Source organism: Lithobates pipiens, unplaced genomic scaffold (genome assembly GCF_037356315.1).
Source record: "Lithobates pipiens isolate NorthernLeopardFrog02 unplaced genomic scaffold, aLitPip1_a1.2 Scaffold_3, whole genome shotgun sequence".
Taxonomy (NCBI): domain Eukaryota; kingdom Metazoa; phylum Chordata; class Amphibia; order Anura; family Ranidae; genus Lithobates; species Lithobates pipiens.
Genome location: NW_027507790.1, coordinates 87,724,872 through 87,738,121, shown reverse-complemented (window position 1 = coordinate 87,738,121; position 13,250 = coordinate 87,724,872). Strand labels below are relative to the sequence as shown.

Here is a 13,250-nt window from a genome sequence, read left to right as displayed (position 1 = left end):
ACAGTACGGATAAAAGGAACTGAATATCCATGTAAATATGATCATATGCCAGCAGAGCCAAATATAGCTTTATTGTGATACTGCAAACTTCTGACTAGGCTATTGTTAAATAATATGAAAGATAAACCCAGTATAAACGTACCACTGTTTTATTGGTTATGGCTATATGGTTATGCTTACATAGTCTTGCTCATGCATGCAAACATAAAGAATTATTTTGGCAGTTGATTGCATCTTTTCAAATGACAGCGTCCTGTGAAAAACCCTTTTAATTTATATTTTATATCAAAAAATGTAAAAAAAAAAAAAAAAAGCAGTGAGGCTGAATACATTATTTCTGGTTGTTTGTCTCCCTAAGGAATTGTGTACTTATCAACTATGCCAGCGTTTATGTTATTTTTGCACTGAACTCCTTTCATTGCCGAACAATGTAGATGAGTAATTATGGTGAACAGTGAAAGATAGAGAGCAGAACATGTCATATTGTCTGGATGACTGTTCCATTCAGTGAAAGCTCTTAAAAGCTCTTATCTTCATCTCCAGTAGCACATGTGCAGTGCAATGAGCAGAGACTTGGTGTCTGTGCTTTACAGCAGTGGTCATCCACCCTGTCCTCAGGGCCCACTAACAGGCCAGGCTTTATGTATTACTTTGGGGAGATGCAGACTAGAATACTGCAATCACTGAGCAACAAATATCACCTGTGGTGTATTTTAGTTATCTTGCAAACCTGGCCTGTTAGTGGGCCCTGAGGACAGGGTTAATGACCACTGCTTTACAGCATAACAATAATGATGACACTGCTTAACTGAGGTAAAACATTGCTGACAGATTTGTAACAGGTAGTGGCCAGCTAGATGTGTAACCTGGATGTCCATAACCACTTGTAGTCTCATGACCTGCCTTTATTATTCTTCCTATAGAAACTGGAGGAAAAGTTACAAAGTCAGTCAGATTACGAAGAAATTAAAACAGAACTGAGGTAAGGTTCCCCCCTCCCTCTGGTAAGTGGGCTCTGTATCAGTCTGATTAATAATGTGCCATGGGGAACACTTCACGCTTCCAGCTTTATAATGCAATAAATAAGACAGCATTGTCACCGGGGGTTGTTTATACCTATTACAATGCTGTATATATTTACTCTTGTGTCGTGCACAAAATACATATCCATCTGTTATTTTAAAACACCACATATAAATCTGCTGTGTGTTTACCTAACAACTGTAGAAATTATGCACCATTCATAGTCTTTATACGGAAGCTGGGCTTTGTAGGTTTTCAACACCTAGCAAAACCTGTGAAGGTTCTCATTTATCCAGGTCATCGTATAGCTTGTTAGTTAGTCACATTCAACTGGAATTGTTCCTTTTATCTTCAGGAAACATTTCAGGGACACTTTCTCTTTCTTGATTTGTTCATAATTTCTCACCCGTTGCAAATGGCTGTCAAGCTTTTTAATTTAAAGAGTAAGTTCACCTTTACAGAAAATCTGTAAGATGAACTTACCCTGGACCCCTCCCCATCCCCCCTGGTCCCGCTGTACCTGAGGCCGGCGATCACCCGCTAGGAGACATCAGGTCAACGCTTTATCAGTCCGGGGATTTGAAATCTAACTGAAGACTAAAGTCTCCTTTTTTGTTCTTTAAAAATAACAAATATGTTATACTTACCTGATCTGTGGATTTGCACAGAGCAGCCCTGATCTTCCTCTTCTCGGATTCCCTCGCTGGCGCTCCTGGCCCCTCTCTCCTGCCAAGTGCCCCCACTTAGCAGCTTGCTATGGGGGCACCTGAGCCACAGCTCTGTGTGACCATTCAGACACAGAGCAGTGGTTTGGCCCTGCCCCCTCTCTCATGATTGGCTAACTGAATTTGATTGACAGTAGCGGGAGCAAATGGCGCCCCTGCTGTATCTCAGCCAAGTCCTAGACAGCCGAGGCACTCATGCAACATCACTGGGTAGAGCTGGGGCTCAGTTAAAGGGTTGCAAACCCTCATGGTTTTTCACCTCAATGCATTCTTTGCATTGACGTGAAAAACCTTCTGTAGTGCTACAGCCCCCCAGTGGTTTTCTTCTCCCCGGGGACGAGCACACCAGCTCTAGCTGGTGTCTCATATACTGATTGGATATATTGATACCAGCGCAGCCATTGGCTCCCGTTGCTGTCAATCAAATCCAATGATGCAGGGGGCGGGCCAAGTCTTGCTTTCTGTGTGAATGGATGCAGAAGCGGGACCACGGGTGTTCACCAATGTGGGCACCTGATGCAGGGAGGAGCTACTAGCACCGCTGAGGGACCCCAACAGAGAAGGATCGGGGCCACGCTGTGCACAACGACCTGCACAGTGGAGGTAAGTATGACATGTTTGTGTTTTTGTTTGTTTTTTTAAACGTGAGGGTTTAGTAACCCTTTAAAGTATGGGGGGAGGGGGGGGGGGGGGCTGCTGCACACAGAATGTACATAGATTGAATTATGATAAAAAACCTTCTGCCTTTACAATCACTTTAAAGATAATAACAGAGACCTTGAAGTTAGGTTTCTTTCAGTTTCTAAAAGCTTACAGGCACCTGCTACTTGAAGCCTGGTAGCCTGCTAAGTTTCTGCTGTCAATGAAAATAAAAGGAGAGGGGCTATAAGTTAGTGATTTCTTTGTGGACTTGAGATTTACGCACAATGCTTACAGCTATGTAGATCAGTCAGGGTTCATTTTAAAGTGCTTTTATTGCTTGTTCTGAATATGTAAATACTTTAACATGCATGGTGGTTATTTACTAAAGGATAATCCACTTTGCACCGCAAATGTACTTGGAAGTAAAGTCACTGTAGATCCAAGGGGGACACGCAAGGATAATAAAAAACAGCATTTTAGCTTGCACATGATTGGATGATAAAATCAGCAGAGCTTCCACTCATGTCAGATCTACCCCTTAGATTGAGAGCGGCTGCACTTCCAAGTGCACTTGCAGTAAAAGCGGATTTACCTTTCGTAAATAACCCCCATAGTCTGGGTATATGTGTTATATACCTATTATATGGGATTGCAGGGTGTTTGAATTACCAGTACATCATATTTTGTTTGTCTGCTTGTTCTTATCACTGTAAATCTACAGCAGTTTAAGTGAGTTAATAGAGTTTGATTGATTTTAAAGGATGCTCCAATCACAGATTATAAAGTCTCTAGATCCCATAGGATTCTTGGAACACACTCACTGGGGGATTGTAGGGCAGCACATTAGACAGCCAGGCAAGACTTGTGTAGGATCATCGCTTTGCTCGGCAGTTGTGTCTGAAATCCAGAGGGAGTCTGTGACAAGCTCTTCAGCCTAGGCCCTAGAGACTGTCAGTAAGGCATTAGCCCGTGGAACAAATGTCATTGTGCTGATGGATTAGATTATCCACTGCATGGTGACAGTTTTACACAAAAATAATCACTCCACTTACAGATTAAAACCAAGTTATAAAAACTGATTATTGGATTAAAGCAGAATTATGGTATATTATTCTAATTCTTTTACTTTTTTACTTATTTCACAGCATTCTGAAAGCTATGAAGTCTGTCTCCGCCAGCTGTGGTCTTGCATTGGTTAGTAATTTGTAGTCACATGTGTATTTACAGGCTAACAGAATTAAGAGACACTTTTTTAAAAATGTATTTATAATTTGCAGGAATCCCCCAAGGGAGAGGCTAGCCTACCAATCAAAAAGGAAGCATACTACCCATCACCAAACTATCTATTAGGAAATACAGGTGTACCCAGCTGTGGTATGTAATCAAGTTATGTCATGGTTGTGAATAGCACACATACACAAGAACTTGTCATTTATCATTGATGCACACCTTACTCTATGTTTTCTCATTGTACATCTGTAAAGAGCGCCTGTCAATTGTACATTACTGAAATAATGCAAGACTTTATTTTGGAATTAACTTATTAGTAGAGAATGTTACTTTAGAACATAAATGTTTCCTCAGCTCAGATTGCCATCTACTAGAGTATCTCAAATACTACACCCCTAACACTGTTACACACTGGGGATTGATTTTCTTAGAAAAGAGAATGTTCATTTTGTTTTGTGATTAAGGTAAAGCTATGCTAAAAAATGTAGCTGCTTCGGAAAAATTTGATTGAAAAACGACTTTTGTCTAGTCATGTTTTGAGAAGTTGTACATTTTTTTCTGCTGTTTTTGAGGGTGATCTGTTTGTTCACCTTGCAAACCCAAGTGTTCGATTTTTGACCTTTTGCCATAATGATATACAGTCCTACCTGATAAAGATATCAGGTTGACCAATGGTCAGACTTGGCAAGCTGGATCTGCTTGTATAGCCAGGTGTACTTAGCTGACTTGCAAAAGTTGCTTTCATTTGCAGGAACATTTCTGCCACTTTTTCTTAGTGAGCAGAGTACAGCTGGGGAAATAGATTGCAGATTAAGATAGATTTCTTCATAATTGCTGTACTTGGAATATGTTGCTTAGTGCATGAAGTTCAGACCTGCTTCTTAACCTATAAATGTTCAATTGGCTAATCAATTTTTCTCTTTCATGTTATATTTTTAGTCAATAATCTTTTGTTTTCTTTCTGTCATCATTTCTAGAGGAAGATCATTCCCAGGATGCCACAAAAGATCCTGTACCAGCTGAGAGACCATACTCAGCATCCCCTATGAACATAGATGGAGACTGTACACCCAGTCCTTCCCACTCTATGCTAGAAGCATCTTTGTCAAGCAGAGCTCAGAGAAACTCCTGCCCATCCTCTGGTTGCTCCAACATTAGTGAACAATTAGCAGCCGATCCCCTGCGTAAAAATCAGGTTGCTTCACCATTACTCAAGATTGAAAACAACTCAGCACTTAGTTACCCATCATCTTTTTATACAATAAAGGCCAATGCAGTCTCTAACAATCACCAGTCAACTGGGAATCAGGAGTCTAGCCCACTCAGTGATCACTCTGAGGGAACAAATTCCAGCTCAGTGGAAGATGAGCATCTAGATACATCTGAAATTGCTTTCCAGGTGAAGGAGCAACTGCTGAAACATAACATTGGACAGCGTGTATTTGGCCACTATGTTTTGGGGCTCTCTCAGGGCTCAGTAAGCGAGATTCTGGCACGTCCCAAACCTTGGCGAAAACTTACTGTTAAAGGGAAGGAGCCTTTTATTAAGATGAAGCAGTTTATATCAGACGAGCAGAATGTTCTAGCACTCAGAACTATACAGGTGCGGCAAAGAGGTACGTGGATTATAGTGATACTAAATACACACTGTTTAATTTACAATGTCCCTTCTCTTTCTGTATATGAATGATGGCACTGTAATTATTTTAACCACTTTCTGCCCACGCTATAGCCAAATAACTGCTATAGCAAGGGCTTCCAGTGTCGGGAGGACGTCCTCTCGTGATCGTGTTGCTTGCGCTCCCCTTGAAGCACGCAGGCGGTGCGTTCTGTGATCATTGAGTCTTTTGGCCTGTGCTGATCACAAATTGAGTTAGAGGGCAAATCACACTGGCCCTTTACCACGTGATCAGCTGTCAGCCAATGACAGCTGATCACGGAAGTAAACAGAAGCCAGTTATCGAAAAGAAGAAAGACAGTTACCAGCTTCTGTTACAGGGATATCGGTCCCAACATTGCCCACCAGTGCTGCTAATCAAGGCCCACCAGCGCCACCTATCAGTGCCCACCAGTGTCACCTATCAGTGCCCATAAGTACTGCTACTTAGTGCCCACTAGTGCTGCCAATCAGTACCCACCAGTGCTACTAATCAGTGTCCACCAGTACCACCTATCAGTGCCTCATCATCAGTGTCACCTATCAATGCCGCCTACCAGTGCCCATCAGTGTCCATCAGTGCCACCTCTCTGTGCCCCCTATCAGAGCCCATCAGTGCCATCTATCAGTGCAGCCTCATCAGTGCCTCCTCATCAATGCCAACCAGTGCTGCCTCATCAATGCAGCCTCATCAGTGCCACCTATCAGTGCCACCTCAAAAAATAAAAACCCTGTGGTGATTAAATATTACCAAAAGAAAGCTCTATTTGTGTGAAAAAAATAATGACATTTTTTTGGGTGTTGCATGACTGCACAAGTTTCATTCAAAGTGTGACAGCGCTGAAAGCTGAACATTTACATGGACAGGAAGGGGTATAAGTACCCAGTAAGAAAGTGGTTAATAAAAAAAAACCTTTAAGTACCTTTTCCTAATTGATATATAACTGTCACATGACACAGATCTTTCCCAGCCTGTCTGCAGGGAAACAAGCAGGAGGAGCATCTAGTCCTCTGCTGCTGGTCACATGTTCAAAATAGAAAAACAGCCTTTGGAATACAGAGTAGAAATAAATAAATAATATCAAATAACTGTTTTAAATTGTCATACAATTATATATTTGAAATTAAATCTTTATTATTTTGTGGAAATAACCTGGGTGTGGGAGGATTTCTGCCAGTCGCAGGCTGTGTAACGCCCCTCCAGCCAGGGCTTCTTTAATATTGATTGGACCCTGGGCAAAAAAAAATTTTGGACCCCCCTCCATGCAGTTTTGCTCTCCTCCTGCTTTGAGTCATACAATAAAAAGAAGCTGGACTCAAAATCAGTTTACTGAATCAGATCAGACAGCGAATGCAATTGTTTGCCAGAGGTTACAGTGTATCATTGCCACTCACTGACTGGTTGCTAGAGGTTACAGCACATAATTTCTGCTTGTTGATTGCTTGCTAGAGATTACTGTACATCAATACTGCTCACTGATTTTGGAAAAGGGTTTGGGAGTTTCTTCTGTATTTGTAGCGCATAGAGCAGCACAATAAAAAGAATGGGCTGCCTTACACATGACCTTCATCTTTATCCACCCTGTCAGTACACCTTTGTATCCTAAAACCATGCTAACCTCTGCACCCCAAACCTCCCCCATCCTCTCCACTCCCCCTCCCCTTTAACTCTACCTGCCTCCTCTGCTCATCTTTGCACCCACCTTACTTCTATACATCCCCCTCCTTGCTCACCTGTGCACCCCAAACTGTAATTCCTTCACTGCCTACCTTTGTACACCCCACACTACCCTCCCCCCACAAATGTGCTTACCTTTGCTTAACCACTTGCCGACCGCCGCACGACGATATACGTCGGCAGAATGGCACGGGCAGGCATATTGGCGTATATATAAGTCCATGCCTGCCCGCGGGTGGGGGGCCCGATCGGGCCCCCCCCCGGTGCCTGCGGCGGTCGGCATTCGTTCGGGAGAGATCAGGGATGAGGGGACGGCCATTCATTCATGGCCACCCCCTCGCGATCGCTCTCGACGAATGGAAATCCCCCGTGACATCACTTCCTCTCCTGTAATGTAAACACAGGAGAGGAAGTGATGTATTCTCTCCTCCGTGTCGGTATTTTCCGTTCCGACACGGAGGAGAGCGGATCGGTGAGTTGCACCAACACTCTACACACACAGTAGAACATGCCAGGCACACTCACACCCCCCCTTTACCCCCCGATCACCCCCCCAATTACCCCTGCCCCCCAGTCACAGTGACACCAATGTCATTTTTTTTTTTTTTTTTTTTTTTTTTGCATTGGTGTCATTTGTGACTGTAATAACTGTTAGGGCAGTTAGAGTTAGCCCCCTTTAGTTCTAATGTACCCCCCTAACCCCCCCAATAAAGGTTTAACCCCGTGATCACCCCCCGTCGCCAGTGTCACTAAGGCTGGGTTCACATTGCAGCGGTTTATGAGAACGAATGTGATTCGCACCGCACTGCAGTGCAAATCACATCCGATCTCTGTGCGATTCGAGTTCAGCCATTCGCCGCACCCGCCGCACCCGCCACACCCGCCGCACCCGCCGCAAATTCGCACGGGACCCTTTTTTTGGCCCGCAGCAGAATCGGATCGCATGGGTGTTCACACCATGCGATCCGAGTTTGCAGATCGCACTGCGATATGCGAACTGATCTGGGGGTGTCAGTAACATTTCACTGACACTCCCAGCAGTTCGCATAGGGCAGTGTGAACTGCCGCCGGGAGGCATGCGATGCGGGAACCCGCCGCGGATTCGCGGCGTTTCCGCATCGCTCCAGTGTGAACCCAGCCTAATAAGCGATCATTTTTCTGATCGCCGTATTAGTGTCACAGGTGACGCTAGTTAGGCAGGTAGGTATTTAGGTTCGCCGCAGCTTTTTATAGCGCCAGGGACCCCCATATACTACCGCATAAAGCCCCCTGATTGCCCCCTAGTTAACCCTTTCACCAGTGATCACCATATAACTGTTACAGGTGACGCTGGTTGGTTAGTTATTTTTTTATAGTTTCAGGGCACCCGCCATTTATTACCTAATAAAGGTTTAACCCCCTGATCACCCGGCGGGTGTCATTTGTGACTAATAACTGTTAGGGCAGTTAGGGTTAGCCCCCTTTAGTTCTAAGGTACCCCCCTAACCCCCCCAATAAAGGTTTAACCCCGTGATCACCCCCCGTCGCCAGTGTCACTAAGGCTGGGTTCAGATTGCAGCGGTTTGAGAACGGATGTGATTCGCACCGCACTGCAGTGCAAATCACATCCGATCTCTGTGCGATTCGAGTTCAGCCATTCGCCGCACCCGCCACACCCGCCGCACCCGCCGCAAATTCGCACGGGACCCTTTTTTTGGCCCGCAGCAGAATCGGATCGCATGGGTGTTCACACCATGCGATCCGAGTTTTCAGATCGCACTGCGATATGCGAACTGATCTGGGGGTGTCAGTAACATTTCACTGACACTCCCAGCAGTTCGCATAGGGCAGTGTGAACTGCCGCCGGGAGGCATGCGATGCGGGAACCCGCCGCGCATTCGTGGCGTTCCCGCATCGCTCCAGTGTGAACCCAGCCTAATAAGCGATCGTTTTTCTGATCGCTGTATTAGTGTCACAGGTGACGCTAGTTAGGCAAGTAGGTATTTAGGTTCGCCGCAGCTTTTTATAGCGCCAGGGACCCCCATATACTACCGCATAAAGCCCCCTGATTGCCCCCTAGTTAACCCTTTCACCAGTGATCACCATATAACTGTTACAGGTGACGCTGGTTGGTTAGTTATTTTTTTATAGTTTCAGGGCACCCGCCATTTATTACCTAGTCTCACTAGTGTACCCCTAAATTTAGGGGTGTCTACTTTCCAAAATGGGGTCATTTGGGGGGGGTTTGTGCCATCTTGGCATTTTATGGCCTTCAAAACTGTAACGCCCTTAGAAAGCCTGAAGGCGGTGCTTGGTTTTCGGGGCCCCGTACGCGGCTAGGCTCCCAAAAAGTCCCACATATGTGGTATCCCCGTACTCAGGAGAAGCAGCAGAATTTATTTTGGGGTGTCATTTCACATATGCCCATGGCATGCGTGAGCAATATATCATTTAGTGACAACTTTGTGAAAAAAAAAAAAAAAAAAAAAAAGTTTGTAATTTTCCCGCAACTTGTGGCAAAATATAAAATATTCCATGGACTCAACATGCCTCTCAGCAAATAGCTTGGGGTGTCTACTTTCTAAAATGGGGTCATTTGTGGGGGTTTTGTGCCATCTTGGCATTTTATGGCCTTCAAAACTGTAATAGGTAGTGAGGAGTGAAGTCAAATATTTACGCCCTTAGAAAGCCTGAAGGCGGTGCTTGGTTTTCGGGGCCCCGTACGCGGCTAGGCTCCCAAAAAGTCCCACATATGTGGTATCCCCGTACTCAGGAGAAGCAGCAGAATTTATTTTGGGGTGTCATTTCACATATGCCCATGGCATGTGTGAGCAATATATCATTTAGTGACAACTTTGTGAAAAAAAAAAAAAAAAAAAAAAGTTTGTAATTTTCCCGCAACTTGTGGCAAAATATAAAATATTCCATGAACTCAACATGCCTCTCAGCAAATAGCTTGGGGTGTCTACTTTCTAAAATGGGGTCATTTGTGGGGGTTTTGTGCCATCTTGGCATTTTATGGCCTTCAAAACTGTAATAGGTAGTGAGAAGTGAACTCAAAAATTTACGCCCTTAGAAAGCCTGAAGGCGGTGCTTGGTTTTCGGGGCCCCGTACGCGGCTAGGCTCCCAAAAAGTCCCACATATGTGGTATCCCCGTACTCAGGAGAAGCAGCAGAATTTATTTTGGGGTGTCATTTCACATACGCCCATAGCATGTGTGAGCAATATATCATTTAGTGACAACTTTGTGTAAAAAAAAAAAAAAAATTTTTTTTTTGTCATTATTCAATCGCTTGAGGCAAAAAAATAAAATATTCAATGGGCTCAACATGCCTCTTATCAATTTCCTTAGGGGGTCTACTTTCCAAAATGGGGTCATTTGGGGGGGTTTTGTACTGCCCTGCCATTTTAGCACCTCAAGAAATGAGATAGGCAGTCGTAAACTAAAAGCTGCGTAAATTCCAGAAAACGTACCTTAGTTTGTAGATGTGACAACTTTTGCGCAAACCAATAAATATACAATTATTGACTTTTTTTTTTACCAAAGACATGTGGCTGAATACATTTTGGCCTAAATGTATGACTAAAATTGAGTTTATTGGATTTTTCTAATAACAAAAAGTAGAAAATATCATTTTTTTTCAAAATTTGCGGTCTTTTTACGTTTATATCGCAAAAAATAAAAATCGCAGAGGCAATCAAATACCATCAAAAGAAAGCTCTATTTGTGGGAAGAAAAGGACGCAAATTTTGTTTGGGTACAACATTGCATGACCGCGCAATTACCAGTTAAAGCAGCGCAGTGCCAAAGTGTAAAAAGACCTCTGGTCATTTACCAGCAAAATGGTCCGGTCTTAAAGTGGTTAATGGCATTCAGTATAGGTGATGGTGGATATGACCTCCGGGGGGCATGATATACATATGAATACTGCCTCTATTTACATATGAATCCTGACGGTCTGCCGCAATTTACATATGAATGCCGTCGCTATTTACATATCAATGTCAGTAGTTACATGTAAACACAGAGTCTGCAGATGAGTCATCTGTACACAATAGGACAGAGCTGGGCAACATTAGTAGCAGAACTTCACATTGAGATATTAGGACACAGCACGGGACTAAAACCTCAGAGGACAAGGGAATTTAAACTGGGATAGTTGCCAAGTATGAGGCAGCTGCTTTGGGCCCCACAACAATGACAGGGCCCAGGGCAGCTGCCCCTTTTGCCCTGGCTTAAAAACAGCCCTGCCTCCAGCTTATGTCTTAGAATAACAAGGACGTGAAGCCTCCATTAACCTATATGTAATACCCCACCCCTATTGTGTGCTGCTGGTTAGTGGGCATGGAGGAGGAGGGAAGGAGTGGGTTGTCATGTGTACACACCCACATGTTTGACTCTATAGTCACATGGGCTGTTTAGAAGTGATAGGGAGTAAATGCTTAGCATAGAACCTCACTGAAAACTGAGCATGTGCAGAGATGCCACCACAGCTGCAAAATCCCTATCTGAATTGGGGACATGAACAGTAGGTCGAGATAGAGAGCAGCAGGATCAATCGTTTTTTTGCAGAATACAGAAAACTAATCTCATAGTGACTAAGTGAGTGTGAACAGCATGTAATGCATACTTTATTGATTTTTCTATGATGTGGGTTTAGTGACACGTTAAGAACAGTATACATGTATATACACTACCTTATTATTCTACAGGAGCTGATTGTCAGAACGTTTCCCCATTCCAGTACAAACAAGTCTTTTAATGTATACAACACAGGCAGAATTATATGAAGGTAAAATGCTTGGAGGTGGAATTTGTGAATAATTTTGAATTCTTTAGGCTAGGTTCACATTGCTGCGATGCGGGAACGCCGCGAATCCGCGGCGTTTTCCCGCATCGCATACCTCCCGCCGGCAGTTCACACTGCCCTATGCGGACGGCTGGGGGTGTCAATGTTATGTTAATGACACCCCCAGATCCGTCGGCATATCGCAGTGCGATCTGCCGACTCGCACAGGAATCGGATCGCATGGTGTGAACCCCCATGTGATCCGATTCCGTTGCGGACCCAAAAAAGGGTCCCGTGCGAGTTTGCTGCGGGAGCCCTGCGAGTTCAGCCATACTATCTGTATGGCTGAACTCGCAGCGCTACGGAGATCGGATGTGATTTGGATAGAGTGGGCAAGGGTTTGGATCTTTGCCAAGTGTTTGTTGAATATATCCCTGTTCAAAGACCCCCCCCCCCCCCCCCCTTATTCCCCTGGTCTGTTAAAAAGGTGTTATTTATTAGTATATGTTTCCCCATTGGAGAAGTCTACGGTAATTCCTTTGTGAATGTTGCAAAATTATAGGAAAAACCCCCAACAGGTCCAGAAACAGCAATAAAACTCTAACATGGGTTGCAACTCTTCTCCACAATAATAAAACAATAACATTAAAGTTAAGGGTAAAGTTCCAATTTGAAAGGTTATTTCTACAGAAATTGTTTAAATGATTTACTTACAGATGGGAAAGGTGGATGTTCAATGAAGTTAAACTTACAGTTAGAGGTCACAATTATGTTTTCAAATTTAACTCTGCAGAAGTAGGTTGTTTGGTTGGGATTGTTCTTTCCTAGACACTTCATTATTGTGAGTATCTATGGCAGCATTTTTCTAAATTACAGAACAGCCTAGCCATAGCTAGGAAATAGGTATAAGGAGTTTAGATTAGTCTTGCCCACAATAAAACAAGCAATGGTGCTACATGTCACAGTTAGGCCGCGTACACACGCGGGGACTGTTTGCCCAACTTTGTCCGTCAAACAGTTTCGGCAAACAGTCCGCTCAAAATTAGCATGGGCGGACATGGCCACACACGACGAACGAACAGTTTGCTGAAACCGTGCGCGATGACGTGAACGGCACGTACGACGGGACGAAAAATACGACGTCCTATACACTGCATTATAACTTTCGGCGTGTAAATCCTTTCTGAGCATGCGCGGAACTTAGACGAACAAGCCTACACACGAGGGGACTGTTTGATGAAACAAAGTTTCAGCGGACAGTTTTTCGGAATTTCCGAAAAACCTTGTTCAGCGGACTGTTCGCTGAAACTGTCCGCTGAAAGCCCACACACGAGCGGACTGTTTGCCGAAACACTGTTCAGCGGACAAAGTTGGGCGAACAGTCCCCGCGTGTGTACGCGGCCTTAGACGTAAGCACCCCCCAGCTTTATACTACATGGTGTGTTAGTCTGACACTCTGCATCTCCGATCTTGGTGAAGGGCCTCTGATGTAGGCTCTTTACCATGTGATCAGTTGTGTCCAATC

General features: G+C 44.1%; 1 protein-coding gene across 1 annotated transcript in view; it reads left to right on the top strand.

The window, feature by feature from the left end:
• The window catches only part of CUX2 (cut like homeobox 2), a 598,839-nt gene that overhangs the window by 552,204 nt on the left and 33,385 nt on the right, over positions 1 to 13,250 (top strand). Inside the window, exons 12-15 of the mRNA XM_077462022.1 lie at positions 924 to 982; positions 3,536 to 3,584; positions 3,668 to 3,764; positions 4,598 to 5,236. Of these exons, the coding sequence (XP_077318148.1) occupies positions 924 to 982; positions 3,536 to 3,584; positions 3,668 to 3,764; positions 4,598 to 5,236 (844 nt within the window). The remainder of the gene's footprint in view (positions 1 to 923; positions 983 to 3,535; positions 3,585 to 3,667; positions 3,765 to 4,597; positions 5,237 to 13,250) is intronic.